The sequence below is a fragment of the Callospermophilus lateralis genome, chromosome 5 (genome assembly GCF_048772815.1).
Source record: "Callospermophilus lateralis isolate mCalLat2 chromosome 5, mCalLat2.hap1, whole genome shotgun sequence".
Lineage (NCBI taxonomy): Eukaryota > Metazoa > Chordata > Mammalia > Rodentia > Sciuridae > Callospermophilus > Callospermophilus lateralis.
The window spans coordinates 117,641,560-117,662,397 of NC_135309.1; the positions used below are offsets into that span (position 1 = coordinate 117,641,560).

Below are 20,838 nucleotides of genomic sequence, written 5' to 3' on the forward strand. Positions count from 1 at the left end.
TTGCAGTAATCTCCATTTACCAGATTTCTTTTTAATGACAAAAATGGGAGTATTATAGGGAGATACGGAAGGTTGTATATGTCCCTCCGCTAATTGCTGTTTGACCAGGTCATGGGCTGCTTGTATCTTTTCTTTAGTCAGGGGCCACTGAGGAAACCATACTGGTCTTTCTGTTTCCAAGTAATTTTTATTGCCTCAGTGACCCCTTCTGAAAACTCAGTCCATGTCTATTTATTCCTTGATCTATTTGAATTGGTGCTGCTATACCTTGTTCTCCTAATCTTTTTTCTTTCCTGAAACCTTGTTTAGCCCTAATAGTGGGCACATTTGGATTGATGTTATTTGTTAATGTCAAACCTAATTGATCTAGGACATCTCGTCCCCATAAATTTATAGGAAGATGATCCAATACATATGGCTGTATAGTTCCTTCACATCCTTCAGGATCCTTCCAATCTAATACCATTGCACTTCTATGGGGATTAGTTGCCACTCCTAGGCCTCGAAGCATTTGATTGGCTTGTTGTAACGGCCAATGTTTTGGCCATTCTTGACGAGATATGATGCTAAGGTCTGCACCTGTATCCAGTAGCCCATTAAATTCATGTCCTTGAATATTTAGTTTTAGCACTGGGCGAGAATCTAAATTTAAAGACAGCATAGCCCAATCTATACCTGTGGAGCCTAATCCCCTGGAACCTCTTTCTTTACTACTACTGAAAAATTTATCATGTAGGCTGGGTATTATTAATAACTGTGCTATTCTATCTCCTGGTGAAATTACTGATATACCCTTTGGAGAACTAGCTACAATTTTTATTTCACCTTCATAATCGGGATCAATTACCCCGGGACTTATCATAAGTCCTTTTAGAGTAGAAGAACTGCGTCCTAACAATAAGCCTACTGTTCCTTGGGGAAGAGGTCCTTTTACTCCTGTGGGAATGATTTGAACTCCCATCTCTGGAGTTAGTACTGCTCTGGCGGAGGCGCAGATGTCCAACCCTGCGCTCCCTCTGGTTTGTCTGATGAGAGATCTGATGGATAACGTGTCCTGGGCACTACCCTGATGCTGTTGCTGGGTTCCTCCATGGTGTTTCTGGGTTCCTCCAGTGCCCCATACATTTGTGGTCGTGGGCCCCGGAGCATTGGGCCCCCCTGTCCGTTTTTTGGCAATGGAGCCCGATGCCTTTCTCCACGATATTGTGGGTAAACACCTGGTCCTTGTCCATTTTTTGATAACGGAGTACCCTCTATGGTGGTTTGAGAACGGCATTCATTAGCCCAATGTCTCCCTCTACGGCATCGTGGGCAAATACCCGGTATTCTATTCCTTTGATACCTAGCTTTGTTAAACCCTCCTCTTATGGGGCAACTCCTTTTAAAATGTCCTGTTTGTTCACAATTGTAGCATGGTTTTGGCCTGGCATCTAAAGCCTATTGTACTGCTGCCAAGACTTGTCCTTGTTCATTAATGTCTCTACATAATTTAATATATGTGTTTAAATCTTCATGTCTCCATGGTCTAATGACCTCTCTGCAGCAACGATTTGCTTGGTCATAAGCCAGTTGATTTATAAATGGCATTGCTTGTTCTGTATCCCCAAAAATTCTAGAAGCTGCTTGAATAAGCCTATCTACAAATTCAGCGTAAGGTTCATTAGTTCCTTGTATTATCTTAGATAACTGTCCTTGTAAATCTCCATGCCCCTGTAAAGTTTTCCATGCCCTAACTGCATCTACAGCAATTTGTGCATATACTCCAGGATCCTATTCAATTTGATGCCGTTGACCCTCATAAGATCCTTTTCCTAACAACATATCTACATTTCTTTGAGGGTAACCGGCTGCTGCATTTCGCCTAGCTGTCTCCCTGCAAAATTCCTCATTGGCAACCTTCCATAACAAATATTGTCCTCCATTTAGCACAGATTTACACATACTAGCCCAATCTGGTGGCGTCATGTCCAAGTTGGTAATGGATTCGACCATGCTTACAGTGAAGGGTGCTTGAGGACCATAGGTTGTTACAGCCTCCTTTAACTGCTTCACTGTTTTGAAATCTAAAGCACGGTGAATTCGCTGCCCTCCTGCCTGCTCAAGTACAGGGCATGCTAATCTTTGAGGTCCTGTCTCAGGATCCCACCTATCAGCTATCGGGGTTGAGGGCCACTCAGCTATCTCCATAGGTGGAGCTGTTGGTTGAATTACGCCCTCTGGTGATAGAATGGTGTTAGTAGCAGCCTCCTGTTGTAGCTTTTTCCCTAATAGCTGTTTCTCCTCTAAGCTTTTTTCCTTTAAATTTTCTTCCTCTGTCTGACTAGCTCGAGAGACCTTCTCCCTTGCTTGATCTAAAATGTCTTTCTCCATGGTCTAAACCTCTAACAATTTACTTAACACTTTTTCAGTTGGTTTTTTACTAATTTCTAATCTATTATAAAGATAACGCAACCCAATAAGATAACACAAAACAAAACCGAAACAGAATGAAGCAAAAACGGAACAAAAGATCGTTGTATCAGTTTTCCTATTTTCTTGATATGTGCATTTGTGGTCTATTTCTATCTCTTCCTAAGGGGCGAACAACTTCAAACCTTGAGCCAACCATTTTTCCCTGTCTGCCTAAGAAAATTCTAGGGATAGGCAGCTTGAAACAAACACAAAACAAATCAAAACAAGAACACATTGTTTTTTAAAATGGTCACCCATTCTCTCGCCTTCCCTTAGGGGCAAGCAATTTCACTTACCCCAAAGCTTCAGACGTTCCCCACACGGGCCGCCAATTGCCGCAGTCTGGCTGGGCACAAATCACAAGCCACTGAAGCAGGAACAAACTTTATTTTTAAACTGCAAGAAAAAACCTCACACAAGCTCCTGGGGAATTCTCCCGAATGCCACAAGGCTGGTGCAGGAACCCGGCAGCCGGAAATATCTCCTCCGGAAAACCCTCCTCCTGCACTTCCTCAACCAATGGGAACTCTCGGGGAATCCCTGGAAATCCCCACGAGAGCTCGAAAGTAGTGCGAGAACTCAAAAGTAGCGGCAGAGGCGGATAGTAATGCCTCGCCTGTCAATCAATACTGTTGGCAAAAGCCAGGGGCCATACAGACTCCGCTGGCTCTCAGCACTCCCTCACCTGAGATTTCTACTAACTCCTTCCACCATCTCACACCAGTGCTACTTGGCTAAGAATCCCTGCTCCCCCATTTTTTTTGTATCTGGGATTGAACTCGGGAGCACTCAAGCACTGAGCCACATCCCCAGTCCTCTTTTGTATTTCATTTAGAGACAGGATCTAACTGAGTGGCTTAATGCCTCACTTTTGCTGAGACTGGCTTTGAACTAGCTTCCCAAGCCACTGGAATTACAGGCATGCACCACTGTGCCCAGCGAATTCCCATCTTTTTTTTGTATTTAGAGTTGTGCCTAGCTAGGCATGGTGGTGCATACCTAGAATCCCAGCTACTTGGGAGACTGAGGCAGTAGGATCATGATGAATTAAGGTCCTGCCTGGGAAAAAGAGCAAAACTCCATCTCAAAAACAAAACAAATAAAACTTAGAGTTGCGCCCAATCTCGGTCTTTTCCTACTACAAAAACCCACTGATAATCCCCTCTAAAATAAAGTCTGCTTCAATAATTTTTTCTTTAACATCTTTCAACCAACCATATGAGACAAATAAAGAAACCACTGGTATAAAGAAGAAACCATAGCCAACTATCATATATCTACAAATTCTGCATAAACTTTTACCTGACCCAGATAATATCAACTTATATATATGTATAAAAAGCTCAGATGAAAAAAGTAATAAAGAAAATAAGTATGAAGAATAAAAATATTCTTTTTACATTTTCTTCTACAAAATGTGGAGGAGGAAAGGAATATTCAGTGAAACAATATGCAAATAAGCTATTTAATAGAATACTTCAGGCACTGGTTCATGCAAAACTCAAATACTTGCACTTTCTATTTCTAAACAAGAACAAACAGTGCCACCAACTGACTATTTAGTGACTTTAACTGAAAGCAGAGAGATGTAAAAAAAAAAAAAAAAAAAAAAAAACTACAGTTTTTATTTCTTTTCGCATTTCAAATATTCTTCACATTTTTAGCTTCAAGACCACTGTTCTCACAATTTCTCCTCAAGAAAAGTTAGCAAAAGATGTTCTAAATCAAAGCCACACAATTTATCATTAAGACTGACACAACAAATTGTCAAAACCTTGTTCTAGTCTGAACCTAATCAAAAAAACATATAACCAACAAATGCCGAAGGTGGGACACTACCAGACTGACTGTCTTTTTTAAACCATGAGAAGATGAAAAAGGAAATAAATACTATTCTAAATGAAAAGATTTTAAAAGACATAGCCAAATGTACTCTAACAACCTTATTCATTTTCCTGACAAGACACTTGTAAAAATGTTTTTAATAACCATGTAGAAAATTGGACAAAACAGCCAGGTACAGTGGCACACGACTATATTCCCAGCAGCTCAGGAGGCTGAGACAGGAGGATCACAAGTTCAAAGCCAGCCTCAGCAACAGCCAGGTGCTAAGTAACTCAGTGAGTCCCTGTCTCTAAATAGAATACAAATAAGGGCAGGGGATGTGGCTCAGTGGTTGAGTGACCCTGAGTTCAATCCCACATGCTCGTCCCCCACTCAAAAACAAAAATTGGGCAAAAGAATTAAATGTCATTAAGTCACTATTTTCACCCTTCTTCAGTGTGATAAAAGCAAAATGATTATTTTAACAAATGGTTTTTAAAACTTTTTATTCGTGCATTATATGTAGTAGTAGAATTCACTGATAAACATTCATACATGCACACAATATAACAAATTTGGCCAATCTCATTCTCCAGCTCCTTTTCCACCATCCCATCTCTCCCTGATTTCTTTACTCTACTGGTCTCCCTTTTATTTTAGTTAGATTCACATACATACACACAAACACACACCTAAAACAAAAAAACAAACAAAAACCTTCCTCCCCTTTTCTTCTTTAGCTTCCACATGACGGAAAACATATAACCTTTGACATTCTGAGTTTGGCTTACTTTGCTTTAACAAAATGCTCTCAGTTCTACCCCTTTTCCTGCAAAGAAAAAAATTTTTTTCTTTATGGCTGAAAAAAATTACATTGTGTATATATGCCATATTTTCTTTACTTATTCATCTGTTACAGACACTTAGGCTAGTTCCATAATTTGGCCATGGTGAACTGGGCTGTTATATCCATGAGTATGCAAGTATCACTATAGTATGATGACTTTAATTCTTTAGGATAAATACTGGTGAGAAATATAGCTGGGTCATTCCTATTCTTTTGAGGAAATGTCATACTGATTTCAAAGTGGTTGTACTAATTTACAATCCCAAGTGTTCATTTTCCCCAGTATCCTCTCCAGTATTTATTTGTGGTTTTGGTGGTTGCCATTCTGGTTGGGTTGAGATGAAATCTCTGCATAGTTTTGACCTGCACTTTCCTAATTGCTGAAGATGCTGAATATTTTTTCATGCATTTGTAGGCCATTTGCCTGTTTATAGATTGGGTTATTTGGTTTTTGGTGGTAAGTTTTCTGAGTTCTTTAGATGTTCAAGATATTAATCCTCGGTAAGAAGAGTAGCTAGCAAAACCTTTCTACCATTCTCTAAGTTTTCTTTTTACATTTGTTTCCTTTACCATGCTGAAGTGTTTTATTCAATGCCATCCCATATATTAATTCTTGGCATTATTTTCTGAGATTTAGGAGTCCTATTAAGAAAGTTGTTGCCTGTGCCTGTATGTTGAAGTACTGACCCTTCATTTTCTTCAAGGAGTTGCAAAGTTCTGGTGTGATACCTAGGTCTTTGACCCACTTTTGAGTTTACTTCTGTGCAAATGAGAGACAGGGACCTAGATTCGCTCTTTTACATAAAGACATCCAGTTTTCCCAGCACTATTTGTTAAAAGGCTATCTTTTCTCCAAAATATATTTTTAACACCTTTGTCAAGAATCACATGACTGTTTGGGATTGTTTTTGTATGTTCTATGCATTCCATTGGGCTATGTGTCTGGTTTTATGCCAATACTATGCCAGTTTTTGTTTTTATACCTCTGTAGTACAGTGTGAAGTTGAATATTGTGATGCCTCCAGCATTCCTTTTTTTTATTTTTTTGGAACTATTTTGGCTATTCTGAGTCTTTAAAATTTTTCCAAATGAATTTTAGGACTTTTTTCTTGAAGTCTAACCTCTTACATTGCAAGCACAAATTTGGTATGAGTTTAGCTTTTCTGTATCACCTCCTAGTACTACTATCCTGTACAAAATCCTATTGACATTACACACATACTCTTTATACTTTAAAGTACAAGAGATTCCTTTTGCCTGCAACTTTCTTTCTCTCACCTGTCTTCTTGGAGCACTACTAATTCATCAAGCCTCAGTTCTTCAATCAGTGTACAACTTGAAGAGTTAGACTTTCCCACACCTTCACAGTGCTGTACAACTTATCACAGCATTCTATAGGTCTTAGCATCTGATTCTGCAGCAGCCTGTTAACAACCTGAGTGAAACGCTTTACTTTTTTTTTTTTTTTTAATATTTCAAGCCCCAGATTCTAGGACACTGCCTGATAAGTAGTTTATATTTAATGACCCAGTTTTATCACACAGTGTAAAGTGTAAAATAACCCAATAATAAATAATTTTCCATCTGGAGCCCAAGCAACTGACATAACAGGATGCTTAAATCGTACTGCAGGTGACCATAACTATCCCACACCTAATATTTACAGTCTTAATCAGCAGATAAAATAAGATCACTTATTGACTCACAATCAACTTGTAATTATTAGCTTTCCACTGTAAAATTTTAGCATTTAGTTGAAAAGGTTTAATGATCAGCTGCTTGTCTAATGAATAAAGAACGTTGCTTAAATCAAGGCCCTATTACTGAATACACTGGTGTTCTTTGCTGAGCTAAAGTTAAACTAAGCATCCTAGTCCTTGACCAAATTTTAATTTACCTAGCTTCTCCAACTGTAACTAATGCTGTTCCTTCATAATTCCATCTTCCTGAAAGCACTGGTCCACACTGAGCTTCTACACTTTTTTCAATTTAGTAACAAGTTCTACTTCACTATCCAGTAATCATCACTACATGAATAGAGTTCCTCAGCAACAGTCCAGCCCACACTGCTTACTAATTCTTGCTGCTTTGGATCTTTTAAAAGAGGTATCTTCTGTCTAATATCTCAATTTCCAGCAAAATTTTAAATACCACTTGATTGTATACATTCAAGTTCCATGAAATCAAGCAGTGACTGCTCTCCTTTGTCACCCTGGTGACTTCTAAACTCTATGCTCTCTCCCTCTTCAACAACATGTATACTTAAAAGAGCAAAATAGTAACATGATTAAAATTTAGTTAATAAGTGCAAAGCAAAAAAAGTCTATCTCATCAAAGAGTAATACAGAAGAGTTAAGCAATATAATATCACAAAATGTTTTTAATTACTTTGAAACATCTCAGAACAAGTGATAAAGTAAAAGTAGATTGTTGACAATTAAATCTAGGTGATAGTTATATGGCAGTTCCTCTTTTTCTTTACTTTTCTTATAAATATTTCTAAAAATTTAAAAACGCCAGTTTAATAATAGCCAAAAAGATAGTTATTTTAGTAATAATCAGTTTTTCTTCAATATAAGGCTTAAATATAAATTTGCCTCCACTTAATCCTGACAAACCTTTTGTATGTCAAATGACCACAAAGTGTCAAGCAGAAGCTTTGTTAGGTACAAAAAACATCTCAGAGGAACTTCTAGGCAAACTGCCAATGTTTCTCAGTTGATATTTACTTCCTGTTAATGAAAGACATTCCCAAAGACCCTAACTTCTATTACTGTTTTTCTTTTTTAAAAGTAAAGTGTGCAGCTTAAGTTCAGGAGGGTCACTATAGCCCCTCTTTCAGGTTCCTAAAATCCTGTAGTCTTAGCAGTACCGCCAAGACTGTCTCTGACCAACAACTGTTCTCAAGTACCCAAAATATCAAATCACCCTATCTTCCCCATTTAGAACCCTAACTTTGTTCATAGCTGTTATCTCAGGAATCCAATAAAGTGACTGGCACAGAGTAGAAATAAAAACGATGGATAAATGAAAGAATGAAGCATAAATAAGCACTGTTTTCAAAAGCAACTTACAGAGATTTTTGGTGGTAAGGTTTATGTATTTTTATTCTTACTCCAGAACCCTCTTCCTAGAACCCAAAAATGGTACCTTGTGAACCATACCAAAAGAATACTCACCATGCTATGCTCAAAATCTCTTCTGTTCAGTGCATAGCTCCTTTTCCCCACCACCACCTTGGTGCTGGAAAATGAACCTAGGATCTTATACCTGCTAGACAAGCACTGTCCTACTGGTGTAGGCTACAACCCTAGTCACAACTCCTTTTGAAAAGATCAAATCAGTAATCTAAAGCCTCTCTTTCCTTAAATAAATTCCTACCAAAGGATTGTTCTTTCCTTTATTTAAATACAGTATAAACACACACAGACAGTCTCTCTCTGTCCCTCTCTCTCTCTCTCTCTCTCTCTCTCTCTCTCTCTCATCCACAACCTAGGCTTTAGTGATACCCTAAGCAATTTAGCGAAATCCTGTCTCAAAGGTGCTAAGCAACTCAGTGAGAAGCCATCTCTAATAAATAAAATACAAAATAGGACTGGAGGTGTGGCTCAGTGGTCTAGTGCCCCTGAGTTCAATTCCCAGTACAAAGAAAGAATTAAGAGCTAAAGAGCTAGTGATAGATCTCAGAGATAGAATGTCCCTGGGTTCAATCCCCAGTACCCACCCCTCACAAAAGTAAACATCCTGTGAAGATAAACTATAAAAAGTCCTAAAACAAAGAAAAAATCTAGATGACCTTGGATTTGGCAATGACTTTTCAGATGTAACACCAAAGGTACAATCCATGAAATAAAAAATTAATAAGCTAGACTTCATTAAAATTAAAAATTTCTCCTCTGCAAAACTGTTAATACGGGCTGGGGTAATATACCTCAGTGATAAAGTGCTGCCTAGCATGAGTGAGGCCCTGGATTTGATTCTCAGCACCACATAAAAACAAATAAACAAAATAAAGGTTAAATTTTTTAAAAAAGGAAAAAAACACTGTTAATAGAATAAAAAGGAAAAAAAATACTTGCAAAAGACAAATTAGATAAAGAACTGTTAGTAAAACTATACAAAGAACTCTTAAAACCCAACAATAAAAACACAAAACAAGGGGCTGGGGTTGTAGCTCTGTGGTACAGAGCACTTGCCTCGCATGTGTGAGACACTGGGTTCAATTCTCAGCACCACAAATTAATTAATTAATTAATTAATTAATTGTCCATGGACAACTAAAAAAAAAAAATATTAAAAACACACAACCTAATTTGAAAACAAGGGCCAAAGACCTTGACACCTCAACAAAGAAAACACACAGCATAAAAAAAATACTCCACACAGCATGTCAAAACAAATTAAAATAACAATGAGATATCATCATATACCTGCTAAAATGGCCAAATCCAAAACACTGACAATATCAAATACTGGCAAGGAAGAACTCTTATTCACTGCTAGTGGAAATTCAAAACATTACAGCTGCTCAGAAGACAGTCTAATGGTCTTAAGGAAACTAAACAAAAAACTAAACATTCTCTTATCATTAGATCCAGCAATCACACTACTACGTATTTACCCAAAGAAATAGAAATCATAAATCCACACAAAAACCTATACATGGATACTTAAAGCAACCATATTCATAATGTCAAAACATGCAAGAAACTATAATGTCATTCTGCAAATGCACAGATAAACTGTGGTACATCCAGAAAATGGAATATTCTTCAGAACTAAAAGGAAATGATCCATCAGTCAGCCACAGTGGTGCACTCCTGTAATCCTAGCAACTCAGGAAGCTGAGGCAGGAAGATCACTAGTTTAAGGTCAACCCTGGTAATTCAGTGAGACCCTGTCTCAAAATAAAATAAAAATGGTTGAGGATGGAGCTTGGTGGTAAAGCACTCTGGGTTGAGCCCCCGACTACCACACATAAACAAATTAATTAATTAATAAAATCCAATAGAAAGATGTAGCTTAGTGCTTGCCCATCACATGAAAGAACCTGAATTTAATTTAGTACCAAAAAAAAAAGCTATCAAGTCATGAAAAGGTATAGAGGAGGGGCTAGGGTTGTGGCTCAGCAGTAGAGTGCTCGCCTCAAAAGTGTGGGACCCTGGGTTTGATCCTCAGCACCACATAAAAAAAATAAATAAGAAAAAATTTTTAAAAAATTCTTAGTCTTTAAAAAAAAAAAAAAAAAAAAAAAAGACATAGAAGAAACTTAAATGTACATCAGAAAGTGAGAAAAGCCAAACTAAAAATGTTCTGGACTGTATGATTCTAATCAAATGATACTCTGGCAAAGGCAAAACTATGTAAACAATAAAATGATCTGTGGTTCCAAGAGGATTAAGGACCTTGGGTAATAAACATGTATGGTTCATTAACTATAACTAATGCAGGTTAATTAATCATAAATAATATAGTACTTTGGTGGAGGATGCTGTAAATAGGGGATGCTATGCACCACATGTGGGGGCAGCAGACATATACCTTTAGGAAATCTGTGTACCTTCTACTCAATATTACTAAGAACCTAAAACTGTTCTAAAAGCTAAAGTTAAAAAAAAAAATTCAAGAAACATTCAAAAAACATTCAAAAAAACATTCTATCACTTAATGGTAGAAAAGTTGCCTTGCATGCTCAATGCTCTGGGTTCAATCCCCATCATCACAAAAAGAAATAAAAAAATCAAATGTAAAAATCCATATTTAAATTATAAGTAAAATTTTCTCTTCTTAAACACCTGGACTCAAGCAATCCTGATTGCCTCAACCTCTCAAGGAGCTGTTAACAACAGGCACATACTACCATGACCACCTGCCTCAAAACATTAATTATGCTAATACAATTAACCTAGATAAATAAGATTATAAATTCATAGAATCAAACAATCTTAGAACTGAAAGGAAATTTAAAACAATCACAAAGACTCTTGCTAAAATTCCCAAAGTTGCTCAATACAAAGAAACATTCACCACTGGAAAACAAGTCTTTTGCATAATTGTTATGTCATTTTTCTAAAAAGAAGTGGTATGTATAATTTTTCAAAAGATATTTTTATCTTTTTGAGGTTCCAATTATTTATTTTTCAATATATACCTCTGTGGTTTACACATCATACTTACATTAGAGTTACTATTGGTACCTTAAATTGTATTGCTTTCAGAGGCTTTAGATTTTTGATTTTAACTGAAATTGATGTGATTTTTTTAATATTCTGGTTTGTATGAAAAGGTATTCTGTTTTATAGGAAATTAATTTCTTTTTGTGTGAAATCAAGCTCAATTTTGCCACTGCAAAACAACTTGTTCAACTGTTGATTCTGCAATGTGTCACACCTGAAAAAAAAATCGATTTTAATACAGGGGGGGGGGAAAGGTTATAATTGTAGGTTCAGCCAGAAGCAGTGGTACATGCTTGTAACCCCAGCAGCTTGGGAGGCTAAGGCAGGAGGACAGCAAAGTACAAAGCCAGCCTCAGCAACTTAGCAGGGCCCTAAACACTTAGCGAGGTCCTTCTCTAAATAAAAAACAAAAAATGCCTGGAGATGTGGCTCAGTGGTTAAGTACCCTTGGCTTCAATCCCTAATACCAAAATAAATAAATAAATAAAATTGTTGGGATGAACTGAGCAGAAGGTTTTAAGTATACCCTGAACTACTTTGCTATAGCAACTAGCTCAAAACTTTGAGCGTACACTTTATGTGGGAAACTAATTTGGTACTTGAAGTCCACCTTGGCTTTACAGTAAACATACTATTTAAAGAAAGATTATCTATACCTCATATTACCAAAATAATAGGAGCAGCTTTAATTCACAAAATTTATCTTCAAAATACTGTTTTCTTATATACACTACTTTCCTTAAACTACTCATCTTGTACCTCAACTCCATTAAACAGGATCCCCTTCTTAGTGCCTACTGCAGACCATGTTTCCAGGTTCAGCTACTCCATTTCAAATTGTCAGATGCTAATTTGACACTTTCCAGGTATTTTTGTCTCTCAATTATAAACTCAAAATATTCTTGCTGCTTTGCTGAAGTTTTGCCCTACACTACTCTAAAATCTAACAGGTATCTAAGAACATGCCTTCTATTTGTGCTTCTTTGTTTGCAGCATGGCAGATGAAACCCAAGGCTCTACACATAACAGGCAAGCACTCTTTGTCACACAGCTATATCCCCAATGTTTATGCATTTAACAGTTATTGAGCATCAACCATCATACATACTTTTCAAGATTGGTATTAGTACTATAGCATTAAAAGCTCCAGTATACTGATCTGAGGAAAGTAAATCAACAATTATAATTCAGCCCAATGTGATAAATACTTCACCGGAAGTTAAGTTCAAGATGCTAAGCAAACCTGTATTTTATTCTACACAGAAAGGAGCACAACATGAAAACCAATGAAGAAGCTATCTCACACAAACTACCCAGAATAGGGCCTGAGTAGACCACAATTTAGAGACCACGTGAGCTAAATATAAATTATACCCGAAAACCAAAGAAACACATAAGAAGAGTAGACCTTGAAAAAGCCAAAATATTTCAGCATTCCACTGATAATAAAAGAGTAACTATAACCCAGAATCCTCTAGACAGTTGACTTTGAGAATCTTTCCATCATAAAAGCAAGTCCTAGAGGCAGAAGAGTTTCAAGTAGAAATAAAGAAAAATCAAAAAGAAATCCAAAGACTAGGGTAGATTTACTATCCATTTCTTTAGTGCTGGTTAGAATTCAAGCAAAAGTGACAAGAAATTGGAAGTAACCTTACATATATCAAAAACAATTTCTCTTTTTCTCAGATAAACTTAAGACCAGCTATGTAAAGCCACTGAGTTAAAAACAAAGAGGGTATGACCATCTTAAAATTTGATGTAGATAACAATCAGCTGGGGAGTTCATTAAAAATGCAGTTGTCGGGCTGGGGATGTGGCTCAAGTGTTATGGAACTTGCCTGGTATGCGTGCGGCCCAGGTTCAATCCTTAGCACCACATACAAACAAAGATGTTGTGTCCGCCGAAAACTAAAAAATAAATATTTTAAAAAACTCTCTCTCTCATCTCTCTCTCTCTTTAAAAAAAAAAAAAAATGCAGTTGTCTTGGCTCAGGGTTTAATGCCCCTGGGTTCAATCCCTGGCTCAGCGGTAGAGCACTTGCCTAGCACATGCGAGACCCTGGGTTCAATCCTCAGCACCACATATAAACAAACAAACAAACAAATAAATAAAAGGTAGTGTGTTCAACTATAACTAAAAAACAAATATTTAAAAAATGTGTATCTAAAAAAAATGCGGGCTCAGGTTATGGCTCAGCGGTAGAGCGCTCGCCTAGCACGTGTGAGGCCCTGGGTTCAATCCTCAGCATCATATAAAAATAAATAAGTGAAATAAAGACATTGTGCCCAACTACAACTAAAAAATTTTTTAATTTTTTTAAAAATGCAGTTGCCTAAGGGGCTGGGGTTGTGGCTCAGAGGTAGAGAGCTTGCCTAGCATGCATGAGGCACTAGGTTTCATCCTCAGCACCACATAAAAATAAAATAAAGATATCGTGTCCACCTATAACTAAAAAATAAAATTTTTTTTTAAAATGCAGTTGCCTAAGTTATAACCTCAAAGGGAGGAGTCCAAAGGTCTAGCTCAGAAACCTCAGACAGATTTAAAAAAAAAAATCAATATTTTTAACATAGAAGACATTTCAATATTATACATGCTCTCATTCCCTCCCCTTCCCTATATCAAAACAGAGTTCTCAGAGACAAAAAGTTGGCCACTATTTATGGGACAATAAATGCATTATTGAAAAGAAAAAAAAAAATAGGACAAGTATTCTCTTCTAGAACTCTCTTCACTTGGATTGCTCCATTAGATTACTTTTCCTCCACATTCTGTACACTTTTTTTGTTTTTTAATTTTTTTAGTTGTAGTTGAACACAATACCTTTATTTAATTTATTTTTATGTGGTGCTGAGGAACTAAGTGCTTCACACTTGCTAGGCGAGCATTCTACCGCTGAGCCACAACCCCAGCCCCCTCTATACACTTCTCAATGACTCATTTTCACTTAAGAGGAGGCTACTTCTTTCTCTAAGAATGAAGCAAGCTGGGTGTGGTGGCACATGCCTGCAATCCCAGCAACTTGGAAGGCTGAGGCAGTAGAATCACAAGTTCAAAGCCAACCTCAGCAATTAGCATGGCCCTAAGCTATTTAGCGAGATCCTGTCTCAAAATAAAAAGGACTGGGGATGTGGCTGGCTCAGGGTTTAATGCCCCTGGGTTCAATCTCTGGTACCAAATAATAAAAATGATAATGATGATGATAATAAATTTTTAAAAAGGAAGAAAGAAAAGAATGAAGCATCTGCTGGCCATTTGGGTGCACACTAGTAGTCCCAATTACTCAGGAGGTTGAGGCAGGAGGAACAAAAGCTGGAGGCCAGCCTGGGCAACTTAGTGAGATCCTGTCTCAAAGAAAAATAAAAAGGGCTAGGGATCAGCGATAAAGCACCAGTATCACAAATCTCTAGTACCACACACAAAAAGAAGGATGAAACAACTCTAATCATGAAAGGTGAAGTACACACTAAAGTATAAATCAGAAGAAAAGAGGCCTGGGAAAGTCTACTTATGACCACTTTAAAAATTTATAAGCAAGAGAAACCCTGGAACCCTCCAGAGAAAAGCATGTTGCTCCTTGGGGGAAAGAATAAGCAATAAATATGGTAAATTGTATATTTTCTGGAGAGCACGTGTTATGGTTTGAAAATGCAGCATCCCTCAAAAATACCTGTTAAATGCAAGGGGGTGAAATGATTAGATAATGAAAGCTATGACCCGGTCAGTGGATTTATCCATTTGATGGATTATTAATTTGAATGGATTACTGGGTGGTAGCTATGAGCAGGTGGTAGGTCACTAGAGGCCTTGGGGATTATATATTTTGTCACTGACTCCTCCTACTCTGATTCCTAGATACCATCAGGTAAGTAGCTTTGTCCCACCGTGTCCTTTTGGCATGTTGCATCACCTCACCTCAGACCCAGAGCAATAATGTTGGCTGACCCTCAATGAACTCAACCTCTGAAACTATGAGATCAAAATTAACTTTTCCTCCTCTAAGTTCTCCTTGTCAGGTATTTTAGTCACAGTGATGAAAACCTGACTAACACAGCATTATGGTTGAGAACATACCTGAAATAGTTTCTTAAGCCCTATCATGTGATTATACAATAAGATTTCAAATCATATACCTTTAATTTCTTTACAATTACCAAAGGTAAGCGAGAACACAATAACAAATACTTTTGAGATTCACTAACATTACATGGCACAGTCCAAAATGTTGGGATGAGAAACAGGAAAATCACTATTTTGACAGTTCAAATATAGTCAAGAACCAGAGATATAGCTCAGTGGTAGAGACAAGACACTGAATTTAATCCTCAGCATGATAATTTATTTATTTTAAAAGGTCAAATAAAAAAGCCCCAAAGGAAGTATATAAAGAAAGGAAAATTTCTCCAACAACTGATGACAGAATACCTAACAAAGGTCTACCACTTCCTCAGTAGTACAACTGCTCTACATCCATCAATTACTCAGACATATCAATTTTACTTCCAAAATTTCAACTCTATGCCTACCAAATTGTTCTCTTTATCACTGCATCATTTTAAGAGATTTATAATAGCCTCTAATCAATCTCTTAGCTTTGGGACCATTACCTTCCAACGAATACTCATTGGCAACCAAGTGATCTTTCCATCCACATCACTGTATTTTATAATTAGGAAGAATCCATAACCTTTCAATAAAATATTAAGAGAAGTAAAACTGTATTCATTTGTATGCAAGTAGCATTATTTTCATAATCAAACTTAACTATGTTAAAAAACTTACATCATAAAACAGTTTTCTATCAGCAGCCAGTCGTTTAGATGCCAGTGTCTTAGTAACATGATAGAAAGTAAGCAATGCTCTGTGCTGTCGAAGATCATCTTGGACTTTAACAGACTCTATAAGAGTGGGAATCAGTTCAGGCCATTGTCGAGGACAATCCAATCTGGCAACTTTTGCAATCAGCACTGCAATCTGAGTTGCAATCTAAAAGGGAAAAGTAATCATCAAGAAATAAACATAAAACCCAGGCAATGAATAAGAATGTATGCATAGTTTAAAAACTACCTTTTTGTTTATTTACTTATTTGATTTTTTGTGGTGCTGAGGATTGAACCCAAGGCCTTGTGCATGCAAGGCAGGAACTCTACCAACTGAGCTATATCTCCAGCTCCCAAAATTACCTTTTTGATTTATCATACATTTGACAAAAATGACTAAAATTTCACTAAAAAACTAAGACAGTGATTCTCAAAATAGGGTACACTAGAGCCCTTTCAGGAATGTTAATTTCCCTTTCCTAAATTATGTATCAGTGAAAAGCTAGGTTTTCTTCATATGTTTACCAAATAACATAGCACAACATGTGAAGAATGAAGAAGAAGATATAAAATTCTGGAAGTCTTCTTTTTAAATAGCCAGACACTAAAGACATATGCAAAAATTCTTAACAATGTCATTCTTCAACCTAAATTATTTTGTAAACAGCTACAATAGCTCATTTCACAAAATGCTACTTGCGTCAACAAGTACAGTTTTAAAATTTTTAGGTTAACTAAGAAACATTTTTAAATTTCTCAGTTTTAGTTTGTAATCCTGTAAATATCAATAGACATAATACTTTAAGGTCTTCAATTTTAGCAGAATAAAGGTTCTATAAAAACGAATTTTAAGAACCACTAACCTAAGAATGGAAATAACATAAAATATCGAGTATTTAAATAACAATATCTGTATAGATCAGTGCTTCCTAAATACTGATTGGTAGAATACATAGGGAATGATTTATTTCTTAATCACCCAAACCCCAAACCAATCAATTCCTGCCCTAGTGAGAACAACTCCATTCTCCATTCTCTCTCAGCTTCTTTTCAAGGAATTGCAAAACTGAGAGTTGAGATCACTTATAAAGGTGAATATAAAACTAAACCAGAGGGTTAGGGTTGTAGTACAGTGATAGAGTACGTGCCTAGCATGTATGAGGCACTGGATTCAATCCTCAGCACCACATAAAAATAATAAATAAAAATAAAGGTCTATCAACAATTTAAAAAAATAAAAATAAAAAAAACTAAATCAGGGGCTGGGATTGTGGCTCAGAGCTACAGTGCTCGCCTAGCATGTGTGAGGCCCTAGGTCCAATCCTCGGCACCACATAAAAATACATATAAATAAAGGTATTGTGTCCAACTATAACTAAAAAATAAAATATTTTAAAAAATCAGAAATATTGCCAAATACAGTATGATTTTAATATTCAAATTAGAAGAATGAGACAGAAATGATGGTACATGCCTGTAATCCCAGCTATTCGTGAGGCTGAGGCAAGAGGATCACAATTCAAGAGTCAGCCTTGGAAACTTGGCAAGACCCTGTCTCAAAATAAAAAATAAAAAGGGCTGGGGGCTGGGCAAGGTGGCACATGCCTGTAATCCCAGAGGCTTGGGAAGCTGAGGCAGAAGCATCATGAGTTCAAGATCTGCCTCAGCCTCTTCACAAGTGGTGCTCGGAAAACTGGAAATCCATATGCAGCAAAATGAAATTAAACCCCTATCCCTCACCATACACAAAACTCAACTCAAACAAACAAGAGACCCTGTACCTAACAAAAGAAAAAGCAGGCCCAAATCTTCATCATGTCCGATCAGGCCCTGACTTCCTCAACAAGACTCCTAAAGCGCAAGAAATAAAAGCAAGAATAATAAATGAGGACTAGGGCTATAGCTCAGTGTCAGAGCACTGACCTAGCATGCATGTGTGAGACACTGGGTTGGATCCTCAGAATCACATAAAAATAAACAAATAAAATAAAGGTATGCTGGCCATCTACAACTACAAAATATTTTTTTTTAAAAAGGAAGAACAAATAAATGGGATGGATTCAAACTAAAAAGCTTCTTCTCAGCAAAAGAAACAATCACTGAGGTAAAGAGAGTCTACAGATGGGAACAAATTTTTACCACACACACACACACACACACAGATACAGTACTAATCCTGAGGATATATAAAGAACTCAAAAAACTTGACAAAAAAATAACCCAATCAATAAATGAGCTAAGGAACTGAACAGACACTTCTCAGAAGAAGATATACAATCAATCAACAAATACATAAAAAAAAGTTCAACATCTCTAGTAATTAGAGAAATGCAAATGAAAACTACTCTAAGATTTCATCTCACTCCAGTGAGAATAGTAGTATCAAGAATACAAGCAACAATAAGTGTTGGCGAGGATGTCAGGGAAAAGGCACTCATACATTGTTGGTGGGACTACAAACTGGTGCAACCACTCCAGAAAGCAAAAAGGAGATTCCTTGGAAAACTGGGAATGGAACCACCATTTGACCCAGTTATTATGGTCCTCAGCATATACGCAAAGGACTTAAAAACAGCATACTACAGAGACAAAGCCACATCAATGTTTATAGCAGCTCAATTCACAATAGCTAAATTGTGGAACCAACCTAGATGTCCTTCAGAAGATGAATGGATAAAGAAACTGTGGTATATATACACAATGGAATATTACTCAGCATTAAAAGAGAATAAAATTATGGCATTTGTAGGCAAATGGATGAAGTTAGAGACTATCATAATAAGTGAAGTAAGTCAATCTCAAAAAACCAAAGGCCGAATATTTTCTCTGATAAGTGGATGCTGATCCATAACAGGAGAGGGGCATGAGATGAATGGAGAAACTTTAGACTGAGAAAGGGGAGAGAGGGAAATGGAGAAGGTATAGGGGTAGGAAAGATGGTGGAATGAGATGGGACACCATTACCCTAGGTACATGTATGATTGCACTAATAGTGTGATTCTACTTCGTGTACAATCAGAGAAATGAAAAACTGTGCTCCATTTGTGTACAACAAATTGAAGTACATTCTGCTGTCATATATAACTAATTACAGCAAATAAAAAAGCAAAGAACACTTTTTGATATTCATATTTTCTGCTATATAACAAATTATAGTCATGTGCTACATAATGACATTTCAATCAGGGATGTACCAGATACATGACATTGGCCTTATAAGATTAAAATGGAACTGAAAAATTCCCTATGGCCAATGTCATCGTCATTATTTGTGTTTGTGTAAATTTACTATACTGCTAGGCATATAAAAGTATACCATATCATAATTATGTTGCATATACATAATGCTTGATGATGATCATAAATGAATGTTATTCACTTATGTATTAACCGATAAAAAAAAAAAGACCTGCCTCAGCAACTTAGAGAGGCCCTAAGCAACTCAGTGAGACCCTGTCTCTAAATAAAATATAAAAAAGGGTTGGGTATGTGGCTCAGTGGTTAAGAACCCCTGGGTTTAATCCTCAGTATCCAAAAAAAAAAAAAAAAAAAGGTGTAGGCTCAGGGTTTAGCTCAATAGTAGAATACCCCTGGGTTCCATCCCCAATTCCCAGAATTCAGGGGGAAAAAAATCTATATAGATAGACGGATATGTAGGAAATCAAGTGTGTGCATGTATATATGTATGAATATATATATATATATATATATATATATATATATATATATATATAAAACCTTGAAAAATTTTAAAAACTGTTATACCTTTAAGCAAAAATTTATTCTTAGAAGAAAACTTAATTGAAATTACTAGCTCAAAACCTGAAAGTTGAAAATTATCAAGTATACATTTTAATGACTTCCAAGTTTTAAATCATTAATAGCCAAATCTAATCAAAATTCTTAACAGCTATCACTGGATTTCAAAATTTAAAATTTAGCAAATGAGTTGTATATAAACAACCACAAAGGAAAATAATTACATACAATTTTATTTTTAGTGAGAGATAAAAATATTAGCATGGAAAATAAGCAAATATAAAAGGGAAACAATATTTAGAATTCATTTGTCTCACTAACCTGGTTTATTGGTTCATTGAAGTTGGTGATGAGTCCTGCACGCAAAGTAGATTTTTCCTCTTCTGAGAGAGCACTATTAAAAAGATAAAAACATTATGCAAGAGAATGACACCTAATAATAAATACAGATAAGCACTACTATGAATTTTTACAATACAAAGCCTTTTAAACATGTTATTCTGATTCTTTTGGTAAATAAATAAAATTATTTCCGTTAGTTAAATATTGGCACATTAAATGAGAAACAAAATTCCCTCATAAATGAATTAACAGGAAGCACAACACAGTAAGCATTAAAAAATAAGGCAAATCCAGGGTGATTAACACAATATTTTGATGCTCACTTTTACTAGTGTTGGCTACCAAAAAAATTTAAAAAAAAGTTGGATAAATAAATCTATACTAGTAAATATTAGGCTTCCACTGGCTTTTATAAATCTGAGTTGAAGTTATTCTATGGGGAAAGAGACAGAATCAGAATATTTGGGATATTAGAAATTAACTAGTTTAAAAACTTTCATTTTACATCTATAGAAAGGATAAACATAATACTAACAATTGCCTCCATACTGTTTCCAGGAAAACTAGAAAATTATAGGATATACGAGGAGAAAAGTCATTGTAAAAGATCTTACACAT

The 20,838-nt window shown here is 36.2% G+C and overlaps 1 protein-coding gene across 1 annotated transcript in view; it reads right to left on the bottom strand.

The window, feature by feature from the left end:
- The window catches only part of Ipo11 (importin 11), a 205,125-nt gene that overhangs the window by 154,683 nt on the left and 29,604 nt on the right, over positions 1–20,838 (bottom strand). Inside the window, exons 4-5 of the mRNA XM_076857235.2 lie at positions 20,200–20,272; positions 16,082–16,285 (exon numbers count right to left, since the gene is read on the bottom strand). Of these exons, the coding sequence (XP_076713350.2) occupies positions 16,082–16,285; positions 20,200–20,272 (277 nt within the window). The remainder of the gene's footprint in view (positions 1–16,081; positions 16,286–20,199; positions 20,273–20,838) is intronic.